This window comes from Sphaeramia orbicularis, chromosome 18 (genome assembly GCF_902148855.1).
Source record: "Sphaeramia orbicularis chromosome 18, fSphaOr1.1, whole genome shotgun sequence".
Classification (NCBI taxonomy): Eukaryota; Metazoa; Chordata; class Actinopteri; order Kurtiformes; family Apogonidae; genus Sphaeramia; species Sphaeramia orbicularis.
The window spans coordinates 26,899,800-26,917,832 of NC_043974.1; the positions used below are offsets into that span (position 1 = coordinate 26,899,800).

Sequence of the window (18,033 nt, forward strand, 5' to 3'; positions counted from 1 at the left end):
GAAGGTTCACACAGTCGAACGTCTGCCACTAGAGGAAAACTCTGAAAAGCCCTATTTTTAATCAAGGTATAAATGGTTGAGTGTAAATGAAAATATTAGTAAGATATTAATTTTCCTTAGCCATGTAAAGAGGCTGTTTGTGTTTTCTGGAATAAGGATAAAAAAAAAACTGATTATTTTGTGCATGTAAAAATAGTCAGTATTACACAATTTAACCAATTTTGAAGGAAACACAAGAGTTCAAGCAGGCTATCACATAAAACCATAAGAACTGAGAAACATCGGCTCCCATTTATGCTTAGCCTGCTGTATTTGCTTAGCGTGGGAGTTGGGAAAGTTACATTAAAATAAAAATATATTTGTTCAGTTTAAACCTGTAACTGGCGTACTCTGGTTTGTGTTTCTTCTGTAATGAATCTCACATAATCTCATATTTGTTTTTTGGGATGTGCTCATTATATTTTGTACACAGCAGATCCATTACTTATAACATCTTTGAGTTGGTAAAATTAGCTACAAATAAAAAAAAAAATTTATTTAGAGCTGTATTTCCATTAAATTCTTCATTTTTACCACTTTTTTAACATATCTCTCACCTGATGCAGCTACAAAGCCAGAAAAAGTATCTTGTGTTTTAATAGTGAGTTTTGTTTTTTTTTTCTTTTCTTGTTGTATCTTAATAGAGACTGAGAAATAAATATGTACACTTATTACAACCCTGCAAAAACAACTAATCTAAAGACAGCACTGTATGTGTTGTATCTCATTGTTCTGCTTCGGGCTAAAACGAGACAGAGGAAGACTTGTTTAAGGCTGCTTTTATTTCATCTTTTGTGTAATGTTGTCTTGAATTATGGCTTGTTTTACAGAAGTTGAAACTAAACACTGTGAATTAAATTCTTGATGACTGCCAGTAGTAGTGGTAGAAAAACTACTAAGAACTACTTTTAGTTAATGTATTATTTCCTGCCTGCTTAACCCATAAAGACCCAAACAGCCACCGGTGACACAAACTATCTACTGATCTAAACTAATACCCGCCGATCCACTAATCCTATCAATACATGTAAATAATTGGTGGAAAATACAGTTATTCGTCTTTTCATGGTCATCAGATATGACCCATTAGGACGTTCAGAGGCTCTGTAGTTACCATGGAAACACCGTCATCTTCTACAACATTGATTCAGCAGTAAAACCCATGGAGTTGGATCAATGACAATGGATGGACACACTTGTTTTTACATCAGTTATTGATATCTTTGCTGAAAAAGTCACTTTTTCATTTGTTTTTTTTCTGTTTCTGATATAATAACCTTGGAATTTACACAAAGTTTTCATGAACATCTATATATGTGAATTGAATACAGGAAAATACACGATTTACAACAAAAAATGCCAAATAAAGAGAGGATAATATTTAAAAAAAAAAAAAAAAAAAAATTGGTGATAAATCAGTTAAGAAAGGTAGAAATAGGGAAAAAAATAATTTGGGAACTTCCTCAAAAGTAGCACTAGGTCTTTATGGGTTAAGAAGATCTAGAGAAATCCAATCAAGCTATCCTTTGCCTTGCAGTAAAAGTAAATCTATTGTACTGCAGTGGTAGCAGCATCATGTATATCTTTAATATATATGACTGTTGGCAGTGCATTGAGATGCCGAGATGCATAGCAGTGAAAATATATAACGAACAACTAACTCAATTCTCCCTCACTGCATAGAGCGCCACAGACATCATTTGTATTGGGGGTGGGGGGACAAAGAAGAAAAGCATAAGCATTACTTACATTCCTGCTTAAATGTGAAATACTCTGTTAAATGTCTACATTCATGATTCCCACGCAGCAAAAACAGTGTTTTTGGGTAAAGGATCTTTAAGGCCCACAAGTACAGCACACACTGAAACAAAGAGCATAGGAGAATGGGAACAGTTAGCATTTCATCTTTTTAAGTAAAAGCAGCATAAAACATAACGTCAGACTGTCATTTTCACGGTGTGCCATAATACAAGCAATTCAACTTATAATGAAACATTCATGTGGTACATTTTGCAGCACTTAGAGATGACAGAACTTTAGAGGACAGCCACAGCACACTCCATTAAAATATGTTTTATTAATAGAAATATAATATTTCAGACATGAGATGACAGGGAATATATATAGGGAAGTAAATTTCAACCTGCAGTCCCAGATTAAATACACATACTCTGCCTCATATTAAAAATTGTTCTCTACATAACCCTAAGCTACACTGTGACATTTGCTATCTGGGCTACATTTGAAGTTATTACAAAAGCCTATTACCTCTCCAATATTCACAGCCTGATTTCATCTACACTCAAAGAAAGCTATTAATAAACACCATTTCAGTCGGGTACATGGCGTGCGTCATGCTTGATTAGGCTCTTGTGAGGACAAAAACAAATACACGGACTCACTTCAATACTGAAATACCCTCTGTCAACGTAATCCCCCAGGAAAAGGTAGCGCGTGGATGCTGGTGATCCTCCCACTTCAAACAGTTTCATCAGGTCAAAGAACTGCCCATGGATGTCTCCACACACTGTAATAAGAATAAAAGCACATCAGGGTAACAGCTACTTTCTCACATGAAAATCAGCACTGAAAGCTTCTCGCACACTCTGAGAGGCTCATTTACATATTTCCCCATCACAAAAAAGAACAGAAAAATCTGAAATGTAAAACCACAAAGGATTACATATACAGCTCTGGGAAAAATTAAGAGACCACTAGGTTTAGTACGTGTGAGCTTGAGTAAATTTGTGTTTATTCTAGATTAACATTTCCCCCAAAGTCCAATTAAAAACACGGCATTTATTTGCAGGAACATGTTTTAAAATGTCACATAACGCAAAGAAAACATGTTCAATCCTATTATTTTAACTCAGGAAGAGCCTGGAAATCAGTATTTGGAGGAATCAATCACAGCAAAAATGCATTCCAGAGGTTTTCAATGGGGTTCAGGTCTGGTAATTTGTAGGAATGTCTTTTTCCGGTACACTTTATTGTACACTGGTGATTCTCAGCCTTGACCAGATAGTTTATTGTTAGGTTACTGAATGAGTCAGTTTGTGCAAAAGCGCTTGTGCTAATCATTATAACATCATTGTAAATGAAATACGTTCATGCTCATTGTACAAAATTATGCAAAGAACACACAGTAGGAAGGATACATAGGAAGATATTTTCTAACATTATTTCTAACCACTTTGAACTAAATTCATCAGCTAAAAAAGCCATAACAAAATGTTGGCTACAAGAGGGCCTTTTTATTTCTTTATTTTTTCATTTAAATTTTTATTTAAAACAGTCTCACAATATATTACGCAGGACATCATCGCTACAAAGTACACTGTTCTCTTTTTTTTTTCTTTTTAAAGAAAAAGGGGTGTCAATATTACTCAGAAAGAAAGAAAAAAAGGAATTTTTGACTGTTGCATGAATATCGTCATGTAAATTTCTTTTTACATTTCTTTTTCTTTTAATTTCGTTGTACATATGTATAATGACAATAAAGGCATTCTATTCTATTCTATTCTATTCTATTCTATAAATATAGACTATCCAGCACAATATAAAACAGAGGAGTAATATGTGAAAATCAGTGGTCATCCTACTTTGGGTCTTTTTATTTCTATCAAAGAAAACATTCAACTGATGGCACTCATGACTTTCAACCTGCGGCTCCAGGAGGAGTTGGGAAAAAGGTGCTGGAGAAAATGGACAGACAAATTTTGACAATACTAATAATAATAATAATAATAAAAAAAAAAAAACAGCTGATGTTGTACGCAAATGTTATAATTGACATCCCTAGATTTCACTTTTATGTTCTTGTTTTGTAAAACTAAAATGTTTAGAAATAAAAAGCGTCAAAAAAAAAAAAACAACTGACAGTTCTGACTTTGGACGATTCCAAACAGATCTTTAGTTTAGCTACTGACAACACAGACCGTACAGAAAACAGACAGGTGAAATGTGGTTTTAATGTGCCAGTTTTCTGTCTAAAAACAGGGCTAAGCTAATAGAGCTATAATGTAAACTATCAGCTGTTATTTTGAATAATTGCGAGTTTTAGTTTGACGAAAAAAGCTTGGAGATACCATAATACAAATATGGGTAAACAATGAGCTTCATACTTTATTCAGTGAGTGACAGTCTGTGAATACATTGTGTTGATTCATTGGTGGTTTTGGTACATGACATCCCCCTGCTGATGACAGTTCAGAATATCAACACTACATAGAAACTCTTCAAAACAGTGCCAAATCCAAGTCTGCACCAGTCACTATTCATGGTTGATCTTTAACAGATCAGATTAGATAGAAGATGCGCTCTAACTTTATTGATCCCTTGGGCAGAACCTTCAGAAAATTAAGGATAGCACAAGCAACCCTGAGCCTTACAACAGATTAAATATTAAAAATCATATTCCACTATCATCAATTATGTCATAATCCTACTCCTTCCCTACTTCTACACATTCTGTTGCAGTGAACTAAAGTTGGTGAATATGGAAAGGAATTACAAGAACTGGATTCAGTGTGCATTTTCATACTTGGCTCTTCCACCACATCCTCTTCGAACACACCTCATTCTGCCAAATACACTAAAAGTTCAAGGGCGGAAATGACTGGAAAGCTTTCAGTTGGATCACTTTCTAAACACGCTCCAATAAGTTACGCTTTTTACAGTAATTACAAATAGCTGACATGACACCTGAGTGTAATCTCATGTCATAAGGCCTTAATTAAAGTCAGATTCGGTGCAGCTGCTAATGACATGTTTGGCATTTGGGAAACTGAAGATCTCCCAGGAGTGTCCTGGTCCAAGTCCATCTACAGAAGAAACATGGAGCTGGCAAAATAAAAAAATAAATACATAAATCACTCAAAGTGGATTGGTTTCCAATCACCCTGCGTGACCCTTCCTTTCCCTGGAGATTCACAAAGAGCAAAGGCCATCGAGTTAACTGCTTAGCTGCCTTTAACAACTCACAGGGTGCATGAGAGACTGCCTGACTAAAGAGCTTCTGGTCAATTTTAACAATTGTCTATAGGTTGGCTCAAGAGGGCGCATTGCCAGAAAATCATTACTTCTAACTGGAGAGAGTCACCACCTTTAGAAAATGGAAAAAGTGAGCTTGGAGGTATATAAAAATAACACATGATTATTGAAGACATATTGCATTAAGGTCAGAGGTGTAAACTCATTTTAGGTCAGGGGCCACATTCAGCTCAATATGATCTGAAGTGGGCCGAACTAATAAAATAATAACAGTGAAAAAAGTCCAATTACATTATGAAACTGTTTACATCTACAAAGTTTCCTTAAAAATGTGAATAACATGAACAACCTGAAATAACTACAGTTTTCATATGCTTATTATGATGCATATGCATATGTTGTTTTTAGCTATTTACAGTCTGTATTTCTTTATTATTTATTGTTGCTGTGGTTGTGACTGTTTCTGTGGAGTGGTGACCATATTTTGAATTTCCCCTTGGGGATTAGTAAAGTAAAGTAAATCTATCATTCTGTCTGTCTGTCTTATCATTTACACAACTTATAGATCACAGTGGATCCAAAAATACACACATTTAGTAACAGGCAGAATACTGTTAAAATTACACTTACTTCTCTTAAGACATTTCAGTTTGTTAATATTTTTTGCAAGTTATTTACCTTTTTTATGAAAGGATAGTTTGCTAATGTCAATATTTTCATGGAAATTTACTTTTTTTGCACTAAAACAAAGAGAAAAAATTGTAGTTGTCATTGTTTATAGGTTATGATGATAGTATTTTACTCATCATCAGGTCATATTGGTGTGTATGTGACCACTAAACTAAAATGAGTTGAACACCATCGATTCTTCATATCTTCAGTGTAATTTTTGCACTTCTCAAATTCACGCCAGGGGTCAGATTAGACCAACTGGCGGGCATGTTTTGGACCACGGAACACATGTTTGACACCTGTGAATTAAGTGGTTAGGTATCAGTAAACATCAAGTTAGCTCAAAACAGCAATTAACACAAACAGTGTTTTTCCATATCTGGCGTTAAGCATCTCCAGTTCAATAAACAAGTTTGAGAATTCACATTTGTTGCCCGAGAGCTGCAATAAACAAAGATGGCCATCAGCAATATTAAATGTGAACACTATCAGAATGACAGCAGTGACAAGCGTGGCATGTCAAAGAGCTCCGATTCATCACTTCTGCAAGCAATCAGCTAATTAAGTAAATAACAACGGAGCTATTAGAGCCAAATCTGATGTGAAAAGGACATGAGCTTTCGTTTTCCTGTGACGATGTTTGTCGCTTTATGAACTGTATCTAGCAGCGAGAAGCACAATAAGAGCCGGCGAAACAGTCTTTGAGAGAGATACCCAATTAGCGGGAGGTGGAGGACAGCGCTGGAGAGCAATTATCTCAAGTTACGAGCCTCGTGAGACAGCTCAGAGAATCTGCTCTGCTTGCCTGTATCATAAACCTCTGCTTTACCATTTGTCTTTTATTAAACCCACACCGTGTGACTTTAAATCCACAGCAGGGACCGGCTTCAAAAAGGAGCCTTGTTTTTTGTGTCAGATTTCTAAGGATGTCTTTACTCCCTTTCACGTCTCGACGACAACCATGATGCGCTGGTCTACTTTAGATGAGCGCTGAGGTCTCTAATTTAATGAAACCTAAATTATATTGGATTAAACAGGGATAAGTTAAACACAAGCCAAGCTCTAGTTTGTGTTTAGTGACACTGCCATTCATTTAATTCATGGGTAAAAACTGATGATACGACATGACATGACGTAACTCCCAGATCCTCTTCGACTGCACCTTCCCTCATTTATATTTACAACAAATCATCTGCAAATGTTATATCTTTACGCTAAGTTAAATATTTTTCTGTCAGAATTAGATGTTGAGAAGAGACGAAGTTGTTTTTAATGAACTGCTTGTTCAGCCCATTGACTTTAAGATGTGCTTCATTTGTGACTTTTTTTTTTTTGCATGTGTGTTATTGATTAATAGCGACAATAAAGAGAGTGACAGGAAGACAAATGATTTTTAAAAGCTGATATAATATCAGGAAAAAATTAATAACCAATTTTAACAGCTATCACCATCTCCCTGAAAAAAAATTCAACAAATGTAAAATTTTTTTCCTTGTTAAGGAGCAGGATAACTTTAACTGAATGCCTAAGTTAAAGTATAAATGAAAAAAAAAGTATTTCTGGACATAACATTAAACATTTAAGGGATTCATCTTTTTATAGATATTTTCTATCAGAAAATTGGTATTTTATTCTGTGATTTTGTTTTTTTATTCTTCTGTATGATACTGGTTTTAATTGTACAGCTGTTTTATGTTTTTAATCTATTCTTGTACTTTATTCTTTTAGTTTAGTCTTTATTTATTCTTCTGTACAGCACTTTTATCCACTGTGGTTGTTTTAAAGTGCTTTACAAAAGAAGTAGAGAGAGAGCTTAATTGTTAATCTTCCTCTGTAAGTTCCTTTGGAAAAAAGTGTAAATGTAAACGTACATGCAAGACGCAGCAATTCCAGTTGAGAAGCCTAATATTAGCTATAAATAATTGTCTGAGCCAAATCTGCTTTATTATCATATATCTTTAACATAAAGTAGGCATACAGAAACTGCAGACCCTCAACCCTTAGATAAGATCAAAAAATTATTCTATGTTGACAATACAATCAAAGAAACATATAAGTTATAATTTCCTGGAGGAGGTGGGTTCATTGTCAGTGATGTTGACATTGATGTGATTTCAGTGTCAGTTGTATCATCAGGCTGAGTCTGACCTGTCACCCACCACATATGGTCTGTTGAAATGAAGTGAAGAAAAATGTATAACAATTAACAAAAAATTGTAGGTAAGTATCCTAGAAGAATATCTGGATTTGGTTTCAGACAAGATTTTTTAGATTTAGATTTTACTATTCGGACAAATGTATGGAATAGCCTATGATGTATAAAATTTGTGGTGTAATTTTCAATTCCAGATGGTGCCTTAACATTACACTACATATATACAGACAGACTGGACTGTAATAAAATATGCATTAATTCAGCTATTTTTTTATCAATCAGTTTACTGATCCAGAATGTACCTCGCCTTTGGCTGAGAGGTCCAGAAAAATAAATAAATGAATAGTTTATTTAGGATATACATATTATTATGATAAGGCTGGATGTTATGTCCCATAGGTAAAATTATGATAAAACCTACACATAATATGTAACTATTTGACCTATTCATCGGCCACAGAAGGGCTGCTGTTGGAAATACTAACAAGCAAAACTTGCATTAAGTAACTTTACAAGATGTCTTTATTTTACAGCTACCATTGCTGATTATTTGTCCAAGATATCGCATACATACAAACACTGCCTCCACATTCAGCAGCACCTGTTACTGCTTTACCTTCACTTCCTTTGCATCCATCTGTTTCACTAACAGAGGAGCCACATGGTGGTTGGGGATGGGAAACCCAGACAGAAAATGCTTCATACATTAAATTTATGCAGAATATTAATAACTTGCGTTATTTTGCACAGTCTGAATCGCTCCTGCACTTTGTATTACCTTTTAACATGTTTTAATATATTTTTATATCTTTGCACACTTTAATTGCCCTGTGTATATTTATATATACATTTATAATATTTTTTATCTTCCTCTGCGCCAAAAAGTATTAAGCCCTAATTTCATTGCATTTTATACTGTGTATGATTGTGCAATGACAACAACTTATCTATCTATCTATCTATCTATCTATCTATCTATCTATCTATCTATCTATCTATCTATCTATCTTAAAATATAGATAAGAAAACAAAAAAGCAGCACTTGCAAGACTGTCAAACATTGCTTGTAAGAAAAACAGGTTTCTACAAAACGTTGACACTAGTGGGCAATGATGTGCCAACATAATTACAATGATTACATCATCATCATCATCATCATCATCATCATCATACATTAACTCAAACTATGGGCCAACTCAGCTGTTGCATTAAGAGTTACATTACCGGGGTTAAATATTACTACATGTGCATTCATTTAGAAAAAGACAACATAACCAGGACATCCTAGTGGTTTGCCTGGTTTCATTCAGAGGGCTGGTTATTGCTATGGAAACATCACAATGGCAGCCAGTCCTTTTAACAATGCCATCTTGTATCACTGAGAAACAAAATGAAAAAGCCTAAGCTGCAGCTGACCTGATAAAGAACCTCTAAGTGCATCACCAATGGCAACAATGCAATGCATCCTGTGTGGATGGACGCATCTCCTCTGTAAAGCCTTTTGCTCTACACAGCATCCGCATTTAACTGTGGTTCGGAGTGCAGTACCTTCAAAACGATGACCACCGAGGGGACAGTTTTTGTGAAAATGTAGTGCATGTAGCTTGCCATTAATATTTTGGGGCTGCACAGAAATCACAAAACCTGCAGTCTGCTCTGGGATGTTAACAGTATTTTCATGTTCTTAGTAGTCAGCGCAGCAGGAGGGAGTCCAGAGAGGGAGTAGGAGGCTCGATTCCACCTGAAACACATGTCAAACATGCTGTGTGTGGGAGGACTGCTCCTTCAGCTGACCTTTTGGAAAGCTGTCACTTGCTCAAGAAAACTGTGGGGTGATACAGTGACGGGGAGAGTTTAATCAACGGTCCAAAAGACTTCAAGTAATGGTCACTGTGAACTGCAGTCACCTCGCCTGTCTCAGACGAAGCCGGTCGATGCAAATCAAAGAGAAACGCCACAACGTATCCCTCCTCCCTCTTAAGCGATCTGCTTCATCACAGCAAACACACAATCCACCCATCACTGTGCTCCACTACACCTACAGACGTGCTTCGCCTCCCTCCCTCTTGTCACAAAACACACAAGAACGAGGTGAGAACCAAAGCCACATAAGAAGAGAAGGTGGGAGTACATTATCTGGAGTGAGAAACAATTCGTTCTGGCCATCTCCTGCCTGTGCGCTAAAGTGATCTCCCCGAGTAGCAGCATATCAGCGGGCAGCAGCTATTGAGTGGGTTGTGGGCATTACACAACCTGGCTTCAGAACCTACACAGGCCACTCCAAAGGCCGGGCTCATTGAGCGGGAGAAATCCACAGTGAGGTGGACTGTGCCAGATCAGGTTTTGATTGAGAATGGATCATAATACAGCTAGTTTTTTTTTTTTTTTCATGATTATGTTTCTGCCTGTAGACCTGCATTTATGCAAAGGAGAATGCAATCACTTATGGCCAACCGTATAAATTAGAAAAGAGCCATTATTGATGATGCAACGGGAAAGTCGCGAACCTGATGTCCTTGAAACATAGATGTTTTTTTTATTTTTCTCTTAGATGTAGAGCTGTGCATTAAGGCAAGCAGTCAATGGGGTTATTTAAAAACACAGAATCACTATGAGAACCATGGAATAAACATTAGACTGGAGATACACAAGACAAAATATACACAATATATCATCATAAAATGTAAGCTCTATTATTTATTTGGTTATGTCATAAGTAGAAACCACATGTTTTCAGTAGTAATCAGTAATCCTGGTTAAGTTTTTCTTAGTAGTGGCTCTACTTCATGTTGCAAGATTGAAAAAAAACAAAAAACAAAAAAGGCTAGTCTTTTCCACAACAAAACGCGTCTGATCATCTATATTTAGTCTTTTGATCTGGATGAAGAAGAAAAAGCTGCAGAAAGAAGATGTGGATTTTCTAATTCTGGTGTTTTTCACCCTGGTTTTGGCTAATACAGCTTTTACTGGGATGTACAAACTGTCTGCATCAACATAACCTTGTATCAGACTACTCAGCGTTTTTTTTCCCGTAGTTTGAAGAAATCGCATGTGTTTTCAGACAGGTAGGTGGTCTACATACGTGACTGACAGGTGCTCAGATTCTGTTAAATAGCTAGACATGAAACAACGTCAGGTCCGTCTGTATTTATAATTAGTCTTCTAGTTTGAACAAAGAGGAAAAAGCTGCAGAAGAAAGGTGTGTACTTCCACATTCTGCTGCTTCGACTCCTGCAGCTTTAATTCTCTGACTCTGACCAAAACTATAAAATATGGAATAATCTGTCAACTCTTCTTATGGAACTTCTTCAAATTCTGTTTAAAAAAGCTGTGAAAACTCTGCTCCTGAGTGATTGTAATTTTCCACATGGGATACATTTCTAAGCTTGGTATATTGTAGAATTTTATTTGTAGAAAATGTAGTTTCGTGCAGCTTGCGTTTTTTTTTTTTCTTCTATATTTTTAATTGCAGTTGTAAATAATCTTTGAAATCTGGAGGTTGCCACTTGTGAAGCCCCTTGAAGGTTTTTGGTAACCATCCATCACAATTTTTAACCAACATGCATTTATGTGTATGTTTTTTGTGGCTTCTTTTGTAACATGAATGCGGTTTATCCTTACGGAATATTCAGTTAAATGCCCGGCTGAAAGCCTGCATGAAGCCTTTAATTAAGAAAAACAAATATAATCATACTCTAATTTTCTATACATTATTTATTCAATGGGTTTAGAAAAACTATGCCACTATCTGGATAAAACATGATGTATTAGTTTGGTCTTATCGCACAGCGCTGTCTTGGTTTCTAACATATCTGCCATTCCTCTACTTGATAAATATTGGTCGACATGAACGCTGGTGCTGTGTGTACCGCATTAAGCAAACCTCGCTGATTTATCAGTCCATATGCAGCTTGGGTTTTTTTTTTCCCCCTCATTGCAAGCCTGTTGCATAAGAACCTGCTCAAAGGGTCTGATGGCCTTGAAACGCTGCACAGAGCAAACACGTTCATATTAAACATGTATCTGTCATCCACATCAAGGACTTGCTAAACCCTCTGTAAGGTGGAGACAGGAAATTCCACAGCTGAGGACTTTACACATCCTTACTAAGAGAGCAAAACAAGTTAAAAGAAAATACCTGGAATGACCTCATACTAGCAGCAGCTAAGGTAGTAGTACATTCACGTAACATTCAAGCCTGCACAGACTACTACTTATTTAAAATGGGCTGAAAGTGAGATGTAATTCAGCATATTTTTTGCCACAAACAGATCAGCACAGGTGGAGGATTGGTGTGAAAGCTCGCCGTTGCCTGGTGATGTAGCTGCACAAACTCTATTGATGGGTGACTTGTGTGAAGGCCATGGGAGCAGCTTGTACTCAGCGGCCTAAGCCAGCGACGCTCCACACGCACCCCTCCCTCCATGAAAACCCCACCTGCCATCTGGCTCAACCAGGAAGTGACTACGCGAGTGTGAGAAGCAGAGACGCAGAAAGACACAGAGAGAGATAGCTGACATGTCATGGCGCTTTGCATCTATGATAAATATTTACATACTAATTTGATGACCATGTGTTATGTTGAAACTGGAGCGTGTAAAACGGTAGCGGAAAAGAAAAGGGACGGAGGGAGGGAGGAACGGAGCCGGAGCCGGAGCATGACACAGAAAGATAAAACATGGCAGACAGAGAGAGGGAAGAGGCTGAGAGAAACAAAGAGGTGTTTATAAAAAAAGGTTTGCGAGCGTGCATGAGAGGGAAACACAGCAGAAGCACGAGCACGCGCCTGGGAGAAATCCTGGTTGAAAAAAAGGCCTCGTGAGTGGGAGAGGGGTTGAGACAGGGGTGTTGAGTGGGAGGGAACTCACAAATCCAGCTCCTCAGGATCTTATGCTCGCGCACAGAACACAACCGCTCTGTTGTTTCTATGTTACAAAGCAAAAAGAAGGAAGATTTGCCGGTCAATCCAAAGATGCGGTCGCGGATTTTCTCAGAATGTAAATGATCTGACCACGGCGGAAGAGCCGGGGTCGGGGGTTCAGGCCCGCACAAGAAAGCAGACTGTAATCATAGAAGTGTTTGTTTGAGTCAGATGTGGGAATTGAGTGGAAGGATGGAAGTGTTGTGGAGTTTCAGGCCATGTTCACACCCAGAATTAAGATGCGACTTGGGTGATGTGATCGCAAGTGACGGCTCGAAATGCAGATATGAATCACCCATCAGTTAATTACTCAGAATAGTAAAGCATAATTGATATCTGTTTTAAACCATAAAGACCCCGTGCTAGTTTTGTGGCAGTTCCCAAATGAATTTTTCTCTCTATTTAACCTTTCTTACGCGATCTATCACCATTTATTAGAATATTATCCTCTATATTTTGCATTTTTCACTGTATTTTCCAATATTTAATTTAGATGTTCATGAAAATTCAAAGTACCTTCAAAAGTTAAAAAAGAGAAAACTGAAGAAAAAGTGACTTTTTCCGCAAAATATATCATTAACTGAATATAAACCCAGTGTGTCCATCCACCATCACTGATCCAACTCCATGGGTTTTACTGGTGAATCAATGTTGTAGAAGATGACGGTGTTTCCACGGTAACTACGGAGCCTCTGAACATCCAAATGGGTCACATGTGATGACCATGAAAAGATGATAAACTGTATTTTACACCAATTGTTTACATGTACTGATAGGATTAGTGGATCAACAGGGATTAGACGATTGAATTTTTCTCTCTATTTAACCTTTCTTAAGTGATATATCACCATTTATTAGAATATTATCCTATGTATTTTGCATGTTTCACTGTATTTTCCTATATTCAGTTTCCTATATTTAATTTAGATGTTCATGACAATTCAAAGAAAATTCAAAGGTTATATAGTAAAACAGAGAAAACTGAACAAAAAGTGACTTTTTCCGCAAAATATATCATAAACTTAACATAAACCAAGTGTCTCCATCCACTGTCATTGATCCAACTCCATGGGTTTTACTAGTGAATCAATGTTGTAGAAGATGAAGGCGTTTCCACGGTAACTATGGAGCATCTGAACATCCAAATGGGTCATATCTGATGACCATGAAAAGATGAATAACTGTATTTTACTCAAATTATTTACACGTGCTGATAGGATTAGTGGATCAACAGGTATTAAACGTTTTAGATCAGTAGATGCTTTCGGTCTTCATGGGTTCAGAGCTGACTGGTATTTGAGTTTAAAAAACTAAATGGTGTTATTGTGTTGTTTTTACTAGTATTATTATTCTGGTTTGGGTCGAAGGCATATGTTAATGATGACGCCAAACTAATCAACTGATCGACTTAAACTTGCTTCACTATTTGACCTCAAAAGTAATTAACACAATCCATCCTACGGATAAAGCATTGAGCAGCGTTTCAGGTCTGATCATTCATTCAGACTACAGTCAGTCAATGTTCAGGGTCAATGTTTTTTTCTCTTAAATCAAATATAGTTGTTTTAGTTTAGTTTGTTTTGTTTTTTTTTTTTTTTTTACTTCTAACAGTTTGACTTTAAAATTAAGCTTTAGATTATTTAGCAATGAGACCTGATACTGCATTTGTTCACATGTTGTTTGATGATGAATGAAAAATAAAACATCCAAGCACATTTTTTCATTTATTGTAATATTTTTCTATATTTTATATCAGTTTACAGTTAAGTGCAAAACTATTAGGCCACTAATATGACTGAGAAAATAATGTGGAAAAACAGACCCAATTATCCGCTACTTTTTTTAATTTACTGAACTAATGTGTTGTTTCTTCTTGTTTGATCATGAGAACACAGGTGACACTAAATAGCAATTAAATTTCTGTTATGATTTTTAATGCTCCACAATACTGTATTTTTGTGTCATCTTAGGCCCTGTCCCAACTATCACAGATATTTTTCTAAACAGCTATTTATTACTTTTTTTTGCACATCATTTGTTTTACAAAACTACCATTTAAACAAGACAGAAATAACTGAAATAGTTTTTTTTTTAAAAATCAGTTTAAAGGAAAATATAAGATACAATTTTTTACTATACACTACCGGTCAAAAGTTTTAGAACACTCCAGTTTTTCCAGTTTTGTATTGAAATTCAAGCAATTCAAGTCCAATGAACAGCTTGAAATGGTACAAAGGTAAGCGGTGAACTGCCAGAGGTAAAAAAAAAAAAAAAAAAAAAAGGTAATAATAATGTACATTTCAGAATTATACAAAAAGGCGAACAGGAAATGGGTTAACAACCTAAAGCAGTTCTGCAGCAATGGAGGTCGATCAAGCCTCGAAAGTTGGTGCTACCAATTCCTACAGGTGTCCCAACATTTCTGAATTACTTACAACCCCCTCTGTCTGCATAAAAGTAGTGTTGGAACACACTTTGGTACCATACCTTTGTGAGCTATATTTGAACAGTATTGTACTGCAGAAAGTAGTGTGTTACTATAAAAATGGAAAAGATGAAAAGGCAATTAACGATAGAAGAGAGACAGACCATCATAACGCTTAAAAATATAGGTTTTTCCTACAGAGAAATTGCCAAGAAAGTCAAGGTGTCAGTAAGTCCAGTTTCCTTCACCATTCAAAGGCACTCAGAAACTGGGGGAAATGCTGACAGGAAGAGGCCTGGCAGACCCAAAGCCACAACAGAATCAGAAGACAAGTTTATGACAGTCAACAGCTGGAGTGATAGGAGACTCACAGGACAACAGCTTCAAGCACAGCTCAGTAACGGTCAGAGTCAGCAAGTCTCACTTTCAACTGTGAACAGAAGACTTCCAGTTGTTCATTGGACTTGAACTGTTTAAATTTCAATACAAAACTGGAAAAATTGGGGTGTTCTAAAACTTTTGACCGGTAGTGTACATAAGGAGGAGGAAAGGCAATTTAATCCAGGATGGTAATGTCAGTGTTTAAAAGAAATTTTGCTGTTTTGTTTTCTGCCGTTCTGTTCTTTATTTAAACAGAATCATTTGACTTGGAAGAGGGTAGAAACATATAAGTTTATACTTCTGCCTACTGTGTTTTCAAGCATGGTGAGAAAAGAAAATGTACATGTACTATGTAAGAACTGTGAATGTTTAACTCTATCTATCTATCTATCTATCTATCTATCTATCTATCTATCTATCTATCTATCTATCTATCTATCTATCTATCTATCTATCTATCTATCTATCTTTTAACCTGCATACTAATCCACAAGTCATCCTGAAGACATATTTTACTGTGTGTTTGGGTTCTTCTTTCCAAAGCTTCTCCAGAACCAAGACTATATATAAAGACTAAAACTACATTTACCCATCAGGCCTTGCAGTTCATAGTGACTGCTCTTAATAGATATCATGACAAACAGCAATAAACATATAACAACTTCAGTGTTAGTTATGGACCCTATTGTTTGAGCTGTCATTATTATTTCCCCTCCACCTTAAAAAGGACATTTTGGTCCAAATCTAGACTTCTTTTTCTAATTTTTCTTTGGTGTTTATTAAGATTTCTTCCTTCACCCTTCCCAAATGGGGAAAAAAAACAACAAATGTTTCAAAGCAGAAAATGCATTCAATTTGTATATTGTTAAAAAACCTGAATAGTTATAAATAAGAATATGGCATTTGCATTGAATTGAGATTTTACACTTGTGTTTAACATCAGTCAGTACATTTTCGGGTCTGGTGCTGTTTATCTTGTATTTCATTGAGTTTTTCAGTTATTTATGTGAGGAATACTTTCGGACAGCTTGTAAATATTATGTGCTGCAAACACGGCATTTCATTGATTTTTGGAGGTTGGAGAAGATGTTGGCAAGGAGTGCTGGATGGGATATTGATAATATTGATATACAAATAAAGCCCCATATTTGTTGGTAAAGTAAAGGTGTAATACAATAAATAAAACAGCAACTTCCACCAAATTTTCCCCCCAAATAAAATATTATTAGATCATTTATCAGCAAAATAAACTATTACAGCAAACTGAATCATACCAACATAAAAATGCAAAGTGTAAAACAACCAAGAATCTATGTTTGAAATGTACAAATAACACAAACTGGTGCTGGTTTACTGTTAAAAATATAACATAGCATATCATACATTTTCATTTCTCTTAAGGGTATTAACTTTTTCAGCCACATCACCCAATCCTACAACAGCAGGAACACTATGAAAATCCCTCCTATTATTGAAGTTGTAGTAACCAGTGTATTTTTTGATTTGCTGCCCTCTGTTTGGATATCCTGGGCAGTTGATATGTGAACATGCTCTATGAGCCGAGTGTTTGCTGCCCACATACCACATGAAGGTCGGACAGACTGGAAAAAACATTGTGATAAGATTGCAACATGAAAAAAGACAGCTGAGGTTGCCAACAACACTAAGACAGTTTGATCTTTTAACATCCCGTTTGACGCCAAATTAATTCTACTTCACCTGTATCCAAAGAACTGAAATTGAAACTCTAACAATGGAAATTCATTGACTTTGCAATATTACAGGCCAAAAGAATGATAGTTCAATGTTGGAAAAAGTCAGATCCACCTACAGTTAGTGCTAGGTTTAATGCTATGACACAATGTACGGCTCTGGAGAAAAAAACATATAGTCTTCAAAATAAAGTATAAGTATATGAAAGTATCTGGAAACCCTTTGTACAGTTTATTAAAACAGATACTGGACAAATCTGACAGGAAATGTAGGACAAAATACTGTAGGCAACATTGTATTGTATTATGGTATTATGATTTTTGCTCTGTGGTGTTTGAATGTGAATGACACCTGAAAGTTTTTTTCCTAAGATGTACAATAAAATATAAAAGTTAAGGTATCACATTTGTTTGTATTTGAATATCCATAATATGTTTTGTTTATTCCATGGCACATTTATTTGTACATTTATTTTCTTTTACACTAGTCGCTTTTTCATAGGACATATTCGCAAAACTTTACCGATATTTACTAAATGTCCAAAAAACAGAACTGTGTAATATCGGTTTTTCCATTAAATCACAAATGCGATGACTTGTTTATTTCTTATCGCGAGATGACACGAGAAGTCATTCCATAAACATGGCGACAAACATAAATATCATGTTGATTTACAGATATATTCATTCTTATTATATATTACCTCTCTATCCCGTACTAAATTAAAAAATGATT

The 18,033-nt window shown here is 35.9% G+C and overlaps 1 protein-coding gene across 6 annotated transcripts in view; it reads right to left on the reverse strand.

The window, feature by feature from the left end:
• The window catches only part of LOC115438316 (serine/threonine-protein phosphatase 2B catalytic subunit alpha isoform), a 103,637-nt gene that overhangs the window by 46,344 nt on the left and 39,260 nt on the right, over positions 1-18,033 (reverse strand). For all 6 annotated transcript variants that reach the window (XM_030161883.1, XM_030161881.1, XM_030161880.1 and 3 more), the window contains exons 3-4: positions 2,442-2,566; positions 1,789-1,900 (exon numbers count right to left, since the gene is read on the reverse strand). In XM_030161883.1, the coding sequence (XP_030017743.1) occupies positions 1,789-1,900; positions 2,442-2,566 (237 nt within the window). The remainder of the gene's footprint in view (positions 1-1,788; positions 1,901-2,441; positions 2,567-18,033) is intronic.